At 40.0% G+C, this 18,294-nt stretch overlaps 1 protein-coding gene across 2 annotated transcripts in view; it reads left to right on the top strand.

The window, feature by feature from the left end:
- Positions 1 to 18,294, top strand: part of LOC117291334 (DNA topoisomerase 2-alpha-like) — a 39,052-nt gene that overhangs the window by 1,387 nt on the left and 19,371 nt on the right. For both annotated transcript variants that reach the window (XM_033772977.1, XM_033772978.1), the window contains exons 2-16: positions 1,470 to 1,703; positions 2,645 to 2,732; positions 3,181 to 3,244; positions 3,847 to 3,992; positions 4,625 to 4,722; positions 5,502 to 5,714; positions 6,247 to 6,420; positions 7,462 to 7,563; positions 8,430 to 8,567; positions 9,275 to 9,331; positions 10,817 to 11,056; positions 11,511 to 11,747; positions 14,902 to 15,007; positions 16,323 to 16,432; positions 17,647 to 17,739. In XM_033772977.1, the coding sequence (XP_033628868.1) occupies positions 1,470 to 1,703; positions 2,645 to 2,732; positions 3,181 to 3,244; positions 3,847 to 3,992; positions 4,625 to 4,722; positions 5,502 to 5,714; positions 6,247 to 6,420; positions 7,462 to 7,563; positions 8,430 to 8,567; positions 9,275 to 9,331; positions 10,817 to 11,056; positions 11,511 to 11,747; positions 14,902 to 15,007; positions 16,323 to 16,432; positions 17,647 to 17,739 (2,100 nt within the window). The remainder of the gene's footprint in view (positions 1 to 1,469; positions 1,704 to 2,644; positions 2,733 to 3,180; positions 3,245 to 3,846; positions 3,993 to 4,624; positions 4,723 to 5,501; positions 5,715 to 6,246; positions 6,421 to 7,461; positions 7,564 to 8,429; positions 8,568 to 9,274; positions 9,332 to 10,816; positions 11,057 to 11,510; positions 11,748 to 14,901; positions 15,008 to 16,322; positions 16,433 to 17,646; positions 17,740 to 18,294) is intronic.

The following is an 18,294-nucleotide window of genomic DNA, read 5'->3' as shown; positions in this document are numbered from 1 at the left end:
GTCTCTGGCATTATTCACGAGCCATGAAGTGTGACGTCAGATGTTCAGGCTAGTTCCACGTATGTTCTACTAGTCCTGGTGAAAGACTTTTTTGCTTTGTTTCATCATAATTTTTATCGCTAGAGGGCGCTGTCATCTATTGAACTGCTTGGATAATACCCCCCCCCCCCCCAGGGGAAAAGTTGTGATAAATCAAACCAAGAACTAAAGTCACGCAAAGAGACCTCACTCAATTTGCGCACACACTTCAAGAAATTACCCCAAAGTTGCTATGCATTCCGTATGCGCACACATGCTGACACGTCAATCAGTATGATGTTTAAAACAGAAGCATGATCCTGCAATTTATTTTTGGAATTATAGTTAAATCCATAGACCTTTTTGCAAATACTGGGGTGCGCGTAAAGCTCAGGATTAGGTGCATTGTGGTCTAGCTGGTGATCAAATTTGATCCATATCTATCCCACAATGCACCTCACTCAACAGTCTGCGCTTGCGCAATGGTATTTGCGAAAAGGTCTATGCCATGGACATGAAGAAAACAGAACTTCAGCTTTATATCCAGGACTTGCACTGAATTCAAGTGAGTCATCACAATGTGATGTTTGAATCTCGGCCCTGCACTTGTGTCCTTGAGCAAATCACTGACAATAACCATAATTGGCATTTATTTCCTGCCTTATTGATCCTGTTGAGTCATGAAGTACATGTAGAAGTAGAAAACTGGATTTAAGATCAGGGCCCAATTTCATGGCTCTGCCTATCGTAAGCACAGAATCGGCGCTTCCTTGCGGAAGCAGGGAATGCTGTGCTTACGGCAAGTGTATTTCACGGGTTAGTGGTGAATTTTGGCTTCTGCACATGTGTACTCCACGTTACTAGACATTCTACACTTACAAGGCTAGCGCAGAAATTTGCGCGTAAGCGGGGATCGCTTAAAAGGCTAGCGCAGAAATGCACATAAGCAGGGATCGTGACTAAGGGCGTAATTCAGAGGTAAGCAGAGCCATGAATTTGGGCCCTGTTATTGCGCGTTTTGTGGCCAAGCGGGGCGGTCTAGCGCACTGAATTCAAGTTGTGATAGCTTAGTATATCACAATGCGCTGGTTCAAATCCCTTTCCTGACACTTGTGTTCTTGAACAAGTTTTACGAAGACATAACAAACCTCCTAGTTCTAGCAATAGTAAAGCTGAGGGTCATGTGTGTTGTAATAAAAATTAGTATCATCCAGGGTTGTAGCTAGACCAATTTTAGTGGTGGGCAATAAATCAACATTTTTGGAAGTCTACCGGGGGCAAGGGGATCAACAAAATTATTCAATTTGTTTAATTATGGGCCATTATTGCTGAAGTGGGACCAGGTTTCCAGACTGTTTCCTGAATCCCTTGCGCTTATGCTTATTTAATTGCTGAACAGGCATCATCTTGAATCTGTACATAAATTTATTTATTATGATTTTTTTTTGCAGAACCTTTTTGAGAATATGAATGCGAAGGAGGATGCCAAAAAGAAGAAGAAACCTACTGGGACCAAGAAAGCAAGCAGCAATGCCCTCCCACCAGATGAGGGCACTCCGGACAGGAAACCCCCGAAGTCTGATCAGCGTCTCTCCGTCGAGCGCATCTATCAGAAGAAGACTCAGCTGGAGCATATTCTGCTCAGGCCCGACACATACATTGGATCAGTCGAGCCAGTTTCACAGGTAAAGGTTTTAGATAAGATTTGAAGATTCAGAGATGTAGTCTGTATCCGCCAAAATGTATTAGGTCTGACTGACTCCTTAAGATCAGTCATGGGTCTAGTTTCATAGAGCTGCTTAAGCACAAAAACTAGCTTAGTACAACAAAATTATGCTTACCAGAATAAGGTTACCAGCCAAACTACAAAGTCATGTGTTAAATTTGCCACTGGTATCCGGCTTATTTCTGCTAAGCAGAAAATTGTTAAGCAATATTTCTGCTTAAGCAGCTCTATGAAATTGGGGCCCTGAAGGTCAAGTCATCCGCGAGGTCAGGTTTAAACCGTGTGATTGATGATGATTTGATTTTGAATTTAAGAGATGTATGTTTATTTGAAGTACCCTCTGTTGATTTATTTTCTCTTGCTCAACTGGGCCATCAGGACTGGAATTACATGTAGGCCACAGAGGTCATGTTGTCCCTTCAACACTTTCCCATAAACTCAAAAGTTTTACAATTAAAAATGCCCTATGCAGTACGAAAATGGCCTTGCCCTCTCAAATATGAAATTCCAGGCCTGGGCGTGGCCTGGGCCATGCCACAAAATTACATAGGAGACGGTGGAGACTAAATCCACAGTACATAAGCCATGGGGTTTCCAAAAAACACCAGCCCTACTAACAGAATAAATATGTGCTCCCAATACCAGCTTGAAAATTATGGTACCGTGTGGCAGACTGCAGGTCTGGAATTACACAGATGCCATCGCCTCTGGTGCCCTTACTTTTGCCTTGGTGCCCCTTCAATTCAAAAGTTCCCCATAGCTTTGTAAGATTTGTTAGTGTAAGTGCTCTTTGCAAAATGAAAATGCCTTTTGCCACTTGCAAGGTGAAACTCCAGGCATGAATCTGTACCCGTTTACAGGAGAGTTAACAAAGTTGTTTTGTGTTTTTAATATATCCAGACAATGTGGGTCATAGATGATGGAAATCTTGTAAACAGAGAGGTCACTTTTGTCCCCGGACTGTACAAAATCTTTGATGAAATCCTCGGTGAGTAAATAACATTTTACGGACACTGATTATGGTGGTATGCCTGAACCCATTTATGGAATTAATCAGTTTACAAGTGCCTTCCTCAGTCCTGCACCATTCCGTTTCTCAACGCCCAAACTGTTGGGCTCTGCTTTATGGTGGTATGCCTGGGCTCGATTGCACAAAGCATGGAGATTCATTTAAGATGATTTGTCAGTATTATTACCATAGTGATTTGTATTGTTGCACAGCCACTACGATTGATTTGGAGTTGAGATCAATCTTAGCTCTTTGTGAGATTGGCCCCTGATCCCACGATATCGTAATTAGTTTATTAGCGCAACCCTCAATCCAACAAAATTAAACAAAACATTCAGTTGGATTTTGAGGGGCTTGGTGTTGGTTTGGTTTGATTATCTAACCAGCGGACAAGTTTTTAATATCATTTTCTGATCTTTGTTTACAGTGAACGCTGCTGATAACAAACAAAGGGATCCATCTATGAATCTGATCAAGATCACGATCGACCCGTAAGTTTCAAGCACTTATTTTTATTTGACAGATTATTTTCAACTAGTGGTTTAAACCCGCCGAGGCTTGGTTCTTGATAATTTTACCGAGGACGAAATAACAATTAGTATGAACATGATTGTGTAAGAAAAAAGTGACCCAATCTTCCAAAATTAAGCACTCCTATAAAGTGGAGGTTTTGCCTTAAAACCTCTGAATCCCTATTATAAAGAGACCAGCATCACAAACACTTTTCAGTCTCCTGATGATGACTAGAGCAGGGTAGTCAAAACATTAAGACCAATTGAGAACTCATTCTGAAATGTACTCCACAGCAGTAGCATATAATTTCAAGAAAAGTTATCAAGAAAGAATCTTATTACATAGTAAAGAAGATACATACACTAGGTGTTACCGCAAACTGCACTCAAACATTTTACTGTTTTCAAATTGACTGGCAAAATTTAAATGCAGTTGTTCTCTTTTTCAACGGTTAACCGGCAAAGGCTTACTTCTTACCATAACAATGAAGGATTTTATCGAAACAGTCGTACATTTTCAGTAAAACCCAGATGAATTCCTCCCAAGTAACTATTTTGATTCTTGATAAACCATTTTCCAGCGAGAACAACCTCATCAGTATTTGGAACAATGGAAAAGGAATTCCCATAGTGGAGCACAAGACTGAGAAACTATACGTACCTTCCATGATCTTTGGACACCTGTTGACATCCAGTAACTATGACGATTCGCAAAAGAAGGTCACAGGTTGGTGAATACAATTTCTGGTCATGCTAATTAATTAGGTTATTTTGTATAAAATCGTGTCGTGTTTGATTCTGTTTCTTATTTTTTAATTTGTTCATAATGACATTTTCAGCTCCCTAGAGCATGCCTGCATGATACAGCCCCTATATAAGTTTTGGTATTATTATTATTATTATTTTTATTATTATTATTATTATTATAGAATTGCACTCCTGCAGCTGATTTCACAAAACGCTAGAATATATCCTATTTCGAGTTAAAACGAGTAACCAGTCCTAACTTAGGATTAATCTTAAGGTTTACATGTTACAGTACAAGGCTGAGACTCGTACTAAGTCCGAGACTCGTACTAAGTCCTAAGATTAATCCTAAGTGAGGAAGATGCTGGTGAAATCTACGACTGGGGCTGGAGTTAGTAAGCCTGAAAGATGCCTAGTTTTTTTTTACCGGATCGCTCTATATTTTGGGTGATTTTTTTTTTTTTTTTTTTTTTTTTTTTTTTTTACTGGCCTGGGACTGTGTTTATGACTCAAATTTGGAGGGAAAATCCACAATGATTGTTTTTCTTCTTTTCCATTTTCTTCTGTACCATACCACACGTGTGTTTTAAAATAACTTTGTCCAATTTACAGGTGGTCGCAACGGTTATGGAGCTAAGTTGTGTAATATCTTCAGCACCAAGTTCACTGTCGTCACAGCGTGTAAGCAGTACCATAAGAAATTCAAGCAGGTAATAATTTTACGTTTGGAACAATTTAAAACCGCTCTCAAAATGCACCTATTTAAATCCATCTAAAGCTGTCTGCTATTTCATCCCACTTTAAATTGTCATTTTTTTATTTTATCGTACACTTCTTGTTTCAGCGCTTAGAAACCTGGTATTAAGCGTTTTATAAATGCATGTTATTATTATTATTATTATTTACTAGCATTATTTTACAAGCATTTGCAATAATATGACTTCACATATGACTTCACTTGCCTAGTTTGGGCACATCTAATTAATTTGTTTGTATTTGGAGCATTGTAGTCATTATTTGATGCCCCTTGTCTTAGCCTTGGTGCTTCTACAAAAATGTCCTATAGACTTTAAGATTTCCCAATGGAAGTGCATTTTGTAAAATGAAAATGGCCTTGTGCTCCCAAAGATGAAATTATGGGTTTTCAGTATTGTAAGAAGATTACTGTGAACAAATAAAGATATGTTGCAGAACTCTTCCTGATTCTACTGAAAGTTCCTTGAAAATAAGCGTCATTCCATGTTCTGATAAACTTATTTTCAAATCTCCCTGATTACGGGAACAAAATTTGATATTGTGTCGGATGTAGTTCTATTATAGCTTCTTGAAATACCTGATTGTAAGATGCAAATGTTGGCAGCTCAATTGCCATCATTTGGGAAGAATGCAAAGAAATCCCAAATAATGCAACGTATTACTACAATATTAGTAACATTTATTTAGAATCTGTCTTCTTAATACGATTGATATATTTCTTTTGTATTTGTAGACGTGGACAAAGAACATGACCAAGACGACAGAATCCAAGATCGTAGATTACGAGTCGAGTGACTACACCGAGATCACTTTCCAGCCAGACTTGGCCAAGTTTAAGATGGAGAGTTTAGACAAAGACACAGTGGCCCTGCTGACCAGGAGGGCGTACGATATTGCAGGGTCTACCAAGGGGGTCAGGGTTAGCTTGAACGGCAACAGATTGCCGGTAAGTAGGAGTGGGCAATGGTGTGTCAGGGCTGAGTGGATAAAAGTGCGGGTTCAAGTCCTGGTCTTGAGACTTGTGGCGTGACACTTTTTACAGGGATGAAAATCTTGAGACTTTCATCTGAATGTAGACTTTTTTGATTTGCGTGGTGCAAAACAGTAACTGTAATTTCTTCAGATATAATGAAATTGTACTCACAGATATAAGTGCTACATAAGGAGCCAAACTAAAGAAATGTGGATGTTCATCAACGCCTTTACTCAAAACAAAGACATGTTTCTTTCTTTTCTCTTCTTAAAAGTGATGCAAAATTATGGCTCATTCCTAAACTTGAACCTCTCATTATCCGATTTAAGTGTTGTGCTGAAGTCATGTTAATTGCTAGAGTTTTGACCTCAGACCTGCAAGCCATTTATCAGAAATGTTCGCATCTGTCTAATCACATCCCTTTTGTAAACAAAAGTCTATAGTAAAACAGCTGTCATGTCCGAACTCGCATTCAAAGACTAAAGCAGATTTATCTTGTGCACAGGTCACCGATTTCAAAACCTACGTGGACATGTATCTTAAAGACAAAGTAGACGACACTGGCAGCCCCTTAAAGGTTGCTTATGAGGTCGTCAATCCTAGATGGGAGGTTTGTCTAACGACGAGTGAGAAGGGTTTCCAACAAGTCAGCTTTGTCAACGGCATTGCGACGACGAAGGTAAGCAATCATCATTGGCCTCCAATTAATGATTAATCAACATTTTGAAGATACCCATTGGCCCCGTAGACCATGGTCACTATAGGCCTTTTCACACTGTCCAAAATCTCAGGGTCGAAACCGGTTCTGAACTGGACCCGTTTCACACTGTAAAAATTTCAATCCGCCTCCGATTTCGGGTAGCATGCTCTATCGAAATTGAAACCCTGGCTTGGACCAGGGTTGAAAATCTCAATCCGGATCGAAATTGCATTTATACAAATTGATCATTGTACGGTTCACGCATTAGCCGGTTCATGTAAAGACCTGTGTGAATGTTGCTTATCTCTGATCCGTGTCGAAAAGAAGCGAGGCTGAACCGGCGAGGATCTGGGTAGGTTTAAACGTGGTTCGAAATCGAGGTAGTGTAAAAGGCCTTTATGGTATGTGTCTGCCACACTAGGCCTAAAATGCACGCGACACTCTGCTACACACAGGCACTTACTCAGGAATTTTCCTTCCTTCATGCAGGGTCGTTGACGTCCGAAATAGCGCAACCAAGATTATTTAAATGATAGCGTCAGATGAATTAGATAATTAGTTGATCATAAAGACTGCCTCTAGCTACCGGGCAATCTCGGTGGTCTAGTTGGTATGACACTGCTCTATAGGTCGTGGGTTTGAATCCCACCCGAGTAATTTGCCTGTGATTTTTTTTTCACAGAACTCGGGGGAAAGTACTGTGTATACAGTGCTAACACACATCGATGTATATTGGGTAGAACCAAAATGAATAGATATGACTGATGACACGACTGGAAGAGTGTCTAACTACTCAAGTTGTGTCAGGATCAACAAATAAAAACTTTCAATTGAAGGGAATGATTTTACTTTGTTTAGAAAAAGTGCTAACATTAGGCACTAAAATAGTGTAAACTTTGAGGGTTCGGAAAAGAAACAGTGTAGTTTGTGAACAGATTTCCACAGGGATGTAAAATATTTAAAGCCAATGGCCCCATTACATGCTTGTAAAGCAGCTGTGTTGATTGTTTATGTCTACAGGGTGGCCGTCATATAGACTACGTTTCAGAGCAAGTCACCACAAAGCTTATTGAAACAATCAAAAAGAAAAATAGAGGAGGGATCAACATTAAGCCTTTTCAGGTAAGATTGCTAAAGAAAGGTGTTTTTTTACGGATGACAATTTTAAGACTTTCATCTGAATTCAAGATCCTACCTATCCACTTCATTCTTCAGTGGTTGTCAACAAATCAGGAAGAATTCGTCCTCCAACCCGCACTAAGCGTTTCAGAATTTCATTCCTGCCTAATGCTTGCCACCTATTCAACTCTAAAACCAAAGATAATACCCTGCTTTTTGTTGCTTTGCTGTTTTCCTGGTTTGCTGTCATCACTGTCAATTTTTGTAGGCCTCATTTGTACTTTTCTTTACATGTGATGTTTATAATAAATTGAATTTAATTCAATTGAATTCAGACTTGTTGATAAGCCTGGTGAAAAAAAAGTTGCTGTAATTTTCTTCAAATATAAAGAAATCGTGCTCTCTACCTCTCTTGTGCGAACACTACTGTTTACAATAGACCAATCTATTAAGCTCCGCCCCATTGCATATTGACCAATCACAACCCATTGCACAACCAAAAGTCTGACACTATAAAAGTCTGACATGCGTGCGCCTATGCTTAGCACACGAGGCTGAGTTGTGCATATGGCATTGGAGAGACTCCATGGTCTTGCTCACACGTGCGTCGTGGGCAGAGCCTAATGGATCAGTGTATTGCTGAAGTGTTACCAAAAGGTCGGAATGCCATCATTTCAACCTGCCTCCGTAAATGTGGACAGCAATGGCTCTCACCCCTGGTTTGATTCTTCACACAAGACCACCGGACTTGTCCAGTCGTGAGTTTACTGGCCCAATGCTTAAAAAAAACACCAGCCTGGGGCCTGCGGTCCAGTGTTAATTTCGAGCCCTGGTCTAAAAAAATATTTTGTTTCCCATCTTGATTGCAGATCAAGAACCACATTTGGGTATTTGTCAACTGTCTTATCGAGAATCCAGCCTTTGACTCGCAGACCAAAGAGAACATGACTCTTGTGGCCAAGAAGTTTGGCTCAGAGTGTAAGATGAGCGATAAGTTCTTCAAAGCGGTAAGACTTTTAAATTTCAAACTTTGTCTCTAAAGACGCCAGAAAACTGGTCTTGTGTATTGATTGTAAAATATTTCAGGCAATGTAAACACAAATCAAGTTCTTGTCGTGCATTGCACAATCTCTCTTTTGTTTTTAGAAACTGCAATTGCATGCCTGTTATTTGATTCTTTAAACTGATTTAAAAGCATAATGTTTGTGAAGTTTTTCTTTCTTGTTTTCCTACTTTCCTTATTTTGATATTTCCATTGTGATCCTTCGGATTGTGTGGAGTTTTTTGCCATGTTGTTGATGTGCTTTATACACATGGTACAAGTTACGTCACTTGAGTTAAAGGGTCTTGTAGAACAAAAACACACAATGTCTACAGAATTACACTAAACCTACACAGTTTGAAGATAATGATAGTAGAAAGCTTCCCTGAAAAATATTACTTGCTGAGATGCTGTAGTTTTTGAGAAATGAGTTAAACAATCTCATGAAAACAATTTATTTTAGCATGTAAAAAATCAAATTTTCATGACATTGTTTTACTCATTTCTCAAAAGCTACAGCTCATCAGCAACTAATATTTTAAGGTATGCTTTCTACTATCATTATCTTCAAACGGTGTAAGTTTAATGTAAATCTGTGGACATTGTGTTTTGTGTTGAAAAAGTACCCAAATCCTTTAAACAGCAACACTTTGTGATTGATTTCCTTTGTAGGCACTCACCAGTGGAGTAGTTGAAAACATCATGTCGTGGATGAAGTTCAAACAACAGGTAAAGATTGACATCCATAACATTGACCATTCAAACAAAGAGACTAAAATGCTGCTCAAAAGAGGTCATTGTCTTTGTTTAAATTGGATTTTTTCAGACGGTTTTGCGGGAGCTGCAATAAAATAGGTTTACCTGTATTTTGGGAGGGAGGGCCTCTCAATGTTTTTTTTCTTAAAATTGACCGGGTGATGTATATTTGGTTCGCGTAACACCATGTGTGTATCTACTTGCCAGGTAGAGTTTCTTCCTAGAGAACTGTCTTGCTTTATTCTACTACCGCGGAGTAGATGTTCGGGGGTTCGGGAGACTTCTCAGTTCTGAAAAGAACTGTCCTGCTTTTTAACTATTACCCGGGCGGATGGTATAGAAAATAGGCTGGGACTACTAATTAAGCTTATAGGATCGTGAATAACTGGTCTACCGCGGAGTCAGTTCTAAAATTGTTTTGACTAGCTTGCTCTAGTCATCGTCAGGAGACTGACGATAACCTATACAACCAAACTCAATTTTTGGGGTAAACAATCCACAATACTGTAGGGCTTGTTGTTCAAAACTTTTACTGGGCCAGAGAATTTTTTACAAGCCCATAATCAAAATGAGGAGAACACTATCCCACAGTTTCACATTTGAGCTGTTTTCAGAACTAGCACTCGGAGAAGATTTATATCATTTTTCTTACAGTTAAAGGCAGTTGAAACTATTGGTAATTACTCGAAATAATTATTAGCATAAACCTTTCTTGGTGATGAGTAATGGGGAGAGGTTGATAGTATAAAACATTGTGAGAAACGGCTCCCTCTGAAGTGACAAAGTTTTCGAAAAAGAAGTTATTTTCCATAAATTTGATTTCAAGACCTCAGATTTAGAACTTGAGGTCTCGAAATCAACCATCTAAATGCACACAACTTTGTGTGACAAGAGTGTTTTTTCTTTCATTATTATCTCGCAAGTTCGATGACCGATTGAGCTCAAATTTTCACAGGTTTGTTGTTGTATGCATATGTTGAGATACACCAACTGTAAAGGCTAGTCTTTGTCTATTACCAATAGTGTCCACTGCCTTTAATACTTCAATTCTACCAACAGAATGTAAAATATTTGTATTTAGCAGTTTGAATTAAAGATGCAGTGAGGTGTTATTATTCTGAAACGCAAGACACTAAAACTTCTACGGTTGAATGTTTACTGGCCTAATGCTCAAATCACTGGCCTACAACCCCGGCCATTTCTCGTTGGGCCGCCATGCCTCCTTTCAATGTTGGCTCTCATTGCGCGGTCTTCTGCGTTCCAGTCAACATTGCGCGGTGGGACGGTGGAGAGAATGCTTATTGTCAATGGGAAGTGGACAGGGAATGTTTGTCGTAACGTTGGGAATGGGTTGTCCAAGCATTTTCGCCAAGATTGTAATTCCTGTGGTCCAGTGTTAGTTTCAAGCCCTGTACTTCAATCACTAGTTTATTCCCCCACCTCTTTACTGTCTTTCAGAGTCAATTGGATAAGAAATGTCACACCAGCAAGCACTCTAAGATCAAGGGCATACCCAAGCTGGATGACGCCAACGACGCAGGTGGAAAGCACTCGCAGTCCTGCACCCTCATCTTGACAGAGGGAGACTCGGCCAAGGCTCTGGCTGTCAGTGGACTTGGAGTGGTGGGGCGTGACCGCTACGGTGTCTTCCCACTCAAGGGTAAACTTCTCAACGTCAGGGAGGCTACCCATCATCAGGTAGGGTTTGAGTTGTTTTTTTCTGGTTAAACACTTGCCCCATCTTTATTACTGATGTGTGTTAGCGCTGTATACTCAGTACTTTCCCGAGTCCTGTAAAAAAATATCACAGGCATATTACTCAGGTGGGATTCAAACTCTTGCAATCCTTGCCCTTTTCAACAAAGAATTGCCTCCACCATGCCCCTGGTCATTGGTGCCCCTTAACACATTCCAATAGTAGGTTCTGCAATAGAGGTGCTCTTTACAAAGGAGGAATCGCCTTGATACCCCTTGCCCTTTTCAACAAAGAATTGCCGCCATGCCCCTGGTCATTGGTGCCCCTTAACACATTCCAATAGTAGGTTCTGCAATAGAGGTGCTCTTTACAAAGGAGGAATCGCCTTGATACCCCTTGCCCTTTTCGACAACGAAGCATCAGGCCTTCTCTTAACGTTCTTCATTTAACTCACAGATCATGGAAAACGCTGAAATAAACAACATCATCAAAATCATGGGGTTGCAGTACAAGAATAAGTACGAGACTCCGGAGTCGCTGCGGTCGTTACGTTACGGCAAGCTGATGATAATGACTGATCAGGATCAAGATGGATCTCATATCAAGGGCTTGCTGGTCAACTTCATCCATAACAATTGGCCCAACCTCCTCAAACATAACTTCCTGGAGGAATTCATCACTCCTATTGTCAAGGTAGGCCCACTAGAATGGTTTCTTTCTTCTGCCTTGTACCATGTGTCAACACTTATACAGTACTTAAAGGCACTGCAGCCGATTTCACGAAACGCTAGGATTAATCCTATATCGAGTTAGGACGAGTAAGTCATCTAAACTTAGGATGGGTTCAATGCCTTCTAACGTCTATGGATACCAAACTTAGTTCGTCCTAAGTCCTAAGATTAATCCTAAGTAATGAAGAGTTTGGTGAAATCGACGGCTGGACACCTTTGGTAATTGTCAAAGACCAGTATTCTTACTTGGTGTATCCCGGCATGCATAAAATAACAAATCTGTGTACATTTGGGCGCAATTGGTCATTGAAGTTGCAAGGGAATGAGAAAAGAAAAAACACTGTTGTTGCACAAATTTGTATGCTTTCAGATGAACAATAAAAGGCCTGAAGTCTTTTAATATTTGAGTGCGAAATTACCTCTTTCAAATACCTTGGTTGTTAAGGTATCAGGGCTCTCAGCATTACTCTTTGTAGCCATGTACAATACAAAGTCGTGCAAGATGCAAATGTTGGCAGCTCTGGTGTTCACTTCACCGGGAAGATATTGTTTTACATATGATTTTAATCCTTGTTACAAGCTTCATTATGTTTACTGTCAGGGCTCGAATTTGGGGAAAAAATCCACAAGACCGCAGGGCTTGTGGCTCAGAATTTTTACTGGACCGGAAGATTTTTTACAAGACCAAAATTTTATTAGGAAAAAAAAAAGTTAACACGATAGAACAGCAGGCCTTTTTCATCCCTTAGGAGGTTTTTTTTTGCTGTGAAACCCAATCAATAAAGTTCCATATACCTACTTCACATCATTCTCGCCTCCTCAACAAAAAAAAATCCGATTTGACAGGCAAATCACCAACAAACACTGCAACGTGCAGCATTCATAAAAAGATTGACAAAAAATTTGACAGCAGTAGTCAGAAGCTCATCACTGTTGGTAGCCATACTTAGCAAGACGTTTGGCAACAAGACCTTACTTTTAATCCATGCAACACAGGGATGTGTGGTACTGCAACCAGACCTTCTTAATGCAAATTCAACACTCCTTTGTAAGGTATCAGACTTTACACATGGTCAGTGGTAAACAAACATCGCTGTACTAAGGTGTGCCACCGCGCCGGGTACCAACACATCACTCCCTTGTCCCCGCTCGCTCACTCCCCGGGTGCATAAACATAAATGGTTTGAGATTAGATGTACAAGGTGTGGGCATGAGTAAACTGAATGGAAAAAAACATGTATGCAGCCTGATGCACGTGAAGAAAGGACGGATTGACGTTCCACAAGCGTGCTCAGAACACTGATTTGTAGACAAGTAAAACAAAAACTTTTATTTTAAATGATATTGAAATACATTTTTTAATGAAAGATAATATATTTCATATAATTATTTGTAATAGTAACTATATTAGTATGCATAAAAAAAACACAAGGCCGCCGGACTTGTTCGGCATAAAGTTTACTGGACCGAAGCTAAAATCACTGGCCTCGGGCCTGCGGTCCAGCGTGAAATTCGAGCCCTGACTGTTACTAATGATGTTTTGCTTTACTCCGTAATACACATTGAGTTTCGTTCCTAGTATGGATCGGTTCAATAATTATATCAAGATCAAGACATGTACACTCGACTCCCGTTAATACGAGGTCACCCGGACTGGCCCATTTTCCTCGTATTATACGAATCTCGTCATAAACGCAGCGCGCTAAATATAGATACATACGTCATCATTGTGCATGCACACAACACGTGTACTTGCATATATGCACGTGCGGCCATTATGTCTTGTATATACACAAGACATAATGGCCGCACGTGTGTACACAGATGCATGGCAGAGCTGCAATTGACTACTGTGTGCGTAGAGTAGTGTGTGCGATGTAATGCACAAGCAAGCACAATATTGGGCTTATAAAACTGTTTTAACTAAGTTAGTTTAGTTTTTAATTCAATTTTAAAATCAATTTACATTTTACAAGATTGAAAGTAAGTGTAAGATTTTAACTTGCGTTTATGTTTTGGGAAGTTTCCCTTGCAAAACTTTGGTCGCCGGCAGTTTATTGCCAATGCAATAAATAGAGTCTTGGTTTTCATTGGTAACCACCTGTTTAATGCTGGATGGTTCATTGCTACTGCGAGATACCAGGGAAAACCTTGCTGCTGCAATGCATATTGCACACGTTGTAAAAATTTTCAGTCAATAAAATAAAGGCTGGATTTTCATTGGTAACCACTAGTGTAATAATAGATGGTTCATTGCTAACGCGAGATACCAGGGAAGATTGTGCACGTGTGTGCATGTGCAATACACTTGCCGCAGCAACAAAAAATAGAATCTTGATTTTCATTGGTAAACACCTGTGTCATGTTAGATGGTTCATTGCCAATGTGGGATACCAGGTAAAATCTTGCTTTTGCATTCAATAATATTGATCACGCAACTAATTTTGCTTGTAAGTTGCGGGTGTTTTTTTTCTTCTGAAAATGTATAATGCGCTTACAAACTCAGTGGATCAGTATCTTTTCTTAAGATTTCTCCATTGTTTGAACCATGCAAACCTCCTAATCCCACCATTGTCCGGAGTTTGGAATTAACAACCTTGCTTGCTGACTCGTGACTCCCGATTTCGGATTAGTGTTGCTAGCGGTAGCGTCCACTTTACACCTCTATTGTGTGTCTTAAAAGCCACAAATATCGACTTTACCGGCTGTACAGGTATTTCCTTTGTTGGTTTTTGAATTGTTCTCGTTATAGAAGGGTTTTAAACAATGTTTTGCTCGTAATGGGTCTCCCAAATTACCTCGTTATAACCGTGTTCTCGCTACTACCGTGCTCGTATAATCAGTATTTTAATGCATTGAAACACGCATGGGCCGTTCGGGACCAGCAAAAAACCTCGTATCAACCAGAACCTCGTAACATGCGAAGCTCGTAATAACGGGAGTCGACTGTAATTGTCAATATTTTTCATGAAAGTATAGAAATAATTGTGTATTTGAAGTGTGAAGCGATCATGCCAAAGTAGCTTTAAGAAACTCTGATGTGTTGAATTGACCTTTTAAGAGAAGCTGTCTTAGCCCTCAATGTTTATCGTGGTTGTTGTTTTTGCTGTTAACAGGTAACCAAGGCTAAGGATTCACAATCGTTCTACTCAATACCTGAGTTTGAGCAGTGGAAGAATGAAGAAGAACACCCAAAAACATGGAAGATCAAGTACTACAAAGGTTTGTTTTCAAATGACCTTGTATTTTTCTTTGGGTCGTTCCTGCAAAAGGAAAAATAAATGAGTGTTGACCATCATAAACTATTTCGCACTATTAAAGTCTGTTGAATAAGCTTTGTCATTTCTCAGGATTTTTTCATCACCATTCAAATACTTGCCCTACAAACATGGCGTCTATACGCGTGTTCGTGAACGTGTGTGTGCGTGTGCCATAGAAATCAAACCGGGAACACTGCGTGCTTAATGTACGCTTTTAGACACACAATATGGGCGACCTTACAAGATGGCCACTTTTGTAGCAACAAAGGGGTTATTCGATACGGTCTATTTCAGGATTTTCTCAATTGAGTCTTCTTGAGCATTCAAATTTTCTTAACGGAAGTGAATCAATCACAAAAGGGAGAGAGAAATAGTCCACACTGTAGTTTTGTCTCTCTGGTGATGAGCCTGTACCCTTGGAATTGTAACAACTTGGAGCTTTCACATCTCATGGGTGTGTTCGATTAGCTTCCCTGGGTCGACCCTGGTCTGCCCCGATATGTTGGAATAGCTTTGACGTCATTCCTGAAGCTCACTCGGGTCAGCGGTCAGCCCCCAGTGCCCTGCTTGTGGAGTGGGTCACTTGGGGGTGACCCAAGGTGCATGACTTCACCACGAGAGGGCGAGTGTGATCGTTCGTCTAGCTTTTGTCAGGGTCTCACCCGAGTGAGCACCGTGGGGTCGACCCAGCAAAGCTAATCGAACGCACCCAATTAGGGGGAACCCAGACCTGCAAGACATTTTTAAGGAATTTCCACTTTTGTCCCTGTCTTCATTCTTTAAGAATCATGGTAAATTTTAGAATTGGATGATAGAGTAGAACTAGCCGAAGAAGAGGGAAGTATGGAAAGTTTGTAAATATCTAAGCATTATAGGTTCAACGTTGAGCCAGATAAAGAAAGTTGTGGTCACAGTTTACATTGCTATAATACATTGAATTATACACATTGTTTTTCTCGAGACTAGCCAGCAATATCGCTTTACTTTATTCCATACTTATTTTCTGGACCCTCTTTTTGGGGGTCAGTCCATAGTGTTAGCCAGAGTGGTGTCCAAAGGACACCCTGTTTTAAATTTGGACACCCTGAGTTATCTGTTATTTACATGTAAACGCATTGTAAGTGAACAATTTGGACACCCAAGTTTTAAAGTTTTCCAGCAAATTTTGACACCCATTTACCAAATCTGGGCTAAAATCTCAGTTACTTCCAGTGCTGTACCATCATTTTCCTCTAATGGTTTTTGTCTTTTGATAACTCGCCCCTCCGCACCTCCAGGTTTGGGTACGAGCACCATGAAAGAAGCTAAGGAGTACTTTAGCGACATGATTCGGCATCGTATCCCCTTCAAGTACGCTGGACCTGAAGATGACAGTGCTATTATTCTGGTGAGCTTTGCTGAATCTTCTTTCCATCTTCAAACCCGTGACCCTTCCATAGACCTTATCGCAAATACTCGGTATGCCCGCTGTAGGTGTTGAATGAGGTGCATGCTGGTATAGTTAGCGCTCAAATTTGATCCCTAGCTAGACCAGCATGCACCTCATTCAACAATTTGCGCTTGCACAGTGGATATTTGCGAATAGGTCTATAGCAAAACAGCCTCACTCAAAAAAACCCATTTAAAGCCTGGAATTTCATTGTTTGAAAGAGCAAGACCATTTTTATTTGGCAAAGAGCGCTTCCATTGGAAAATCTCAAAGTCGATGAAGGTTTTTGAAGGGGGCTAAGACCATGGGCAACGGAGGCCATGGCCTTCGTGTCCTGCTTGTAATTCAAGGCCTGCATTTTCAGAAAAGCAAGTACAGAGATACGCTGTTTTGCCATAAAAATAAATTTTTAAACGCTAAGAAAGTGTAAATAGGAGGAATAATCCCAACCAGAAATCCACAATCTGAGAATCATTACGCGGTCATGCTTCTCACATTCAAATTTGTGGGGCATGCAAACTGTTATTTTTATACATAGCCAGAGTACATTCTCAATATGCGTTATGCTATCAAAGACTGTGTCTAACCAAGGGGTTTTGTTTCCATTAATTCTAAGAGTGATTGCCATACGTATACATTCCCTTTAAAGTCACTGGACACTATTGGTAATTGTCAAAGACCAGTTTTCTCACTTGAGGTATCTCAACATGTGCATTAAAGAACAAACCTGTGAAAATTTGAGCTCAATTGGTCGTCGAAGTTGTGAGATAATAATGAAAGAAAACACACCCTTTTCACATGAAGATGTGTGCTTTCAGATGCTTGATTTTGGAGACCTCAAAATCTAATTCTGAGGTCTTGAAATCAAATTCGTGGAAAATTACTTCTTTCTCGAAAACTATGTTACTTCAGAGGGAGCCGTTTCTCACAATGTTTTATACTATCAACAGCTCCCCATTACTCGTAACGCAAGTAAGGTTTTATGCCAATAATTATTTTGAGTAATTACCAATAGTGTCCACTGCCTCTAACTTCTCAAAATGCTCTATCCTATCAAACATTGCTGTAGGCTTCTAACCAACGGTTTTTTATTGCCATTAATTTGGGTACCAACCTTTGGTTACTAAACGTATATCTTCCCTTTAAACTCAGTTTAGTATTTGAATTGACAGGCATTCAGCAAGAAGAAATGCGAAGAGCGAAAGGAGTGGTTAACTGATTGGCTGAGAGAACGGAAAAGCAGACGAGAGGCTGGACTTCATGATGTGAGTTCAAATCTTGTACCCTGTACAGCTATGGAAATTCTACACGAAGTGTTAAAGTTCAAAAGTCGCCAGGTCTTCTCTTGACGCTGGTGTCACATTTCTATACCTGCTTTAAAGCAAGAAGCGCGTTGGGTACCAGTCGTAGCAATGATAACTGTATGGTTTTCTGACTGGTAACCTATTTTTGCAAAGCGAGATTTGTTTGTGCTCAGCAAGTTTTTGTGCTTACAGGCTTTATAAAATTTGGTCCAGGGCCCAATTTCATAGAGCTGCTAAGCACAACCAGTAACAAGCAATATGCAACAAATGGAAATTTGGTTGGTAATCCTGTTTTTATCAAGGAAGAAATTTCATGCTATGCAAATTTTCGTGCTTAGCAGCTCTATGAATCTGGGCCCAGGTTGGGAGGTCTGCCATGCTGGAGTTCAATGCACATGCGATGTAGGAATCTGTAGTGCTTTACAGCATTTCGTTTTGTATAACATGTTCATGCACACAACCTTACAGATGAGGTTTTGTCGTGTCCTGCTATTGTTTTATTGTTCCTTTTTCTGA

The sequence above is a fragment of the Asterias rubens genome, chromosome 6, assembly GCF_902459465.1.
Source record: "Asterias rubens chromosome 6, eAstRub1.3, whole genome shotgun sequence".
NCBI lineage: Eukaryota > Metazoa > Echinodermata > Asteroidea > Forcipulatida > Asteriidae > Asterias > Asterias rubens.
The sequence above is the reverse complement of the archived record's forward strand: the minus strand, read 5'-3'. Positions and strand labels throughout refer to the sequence as shown.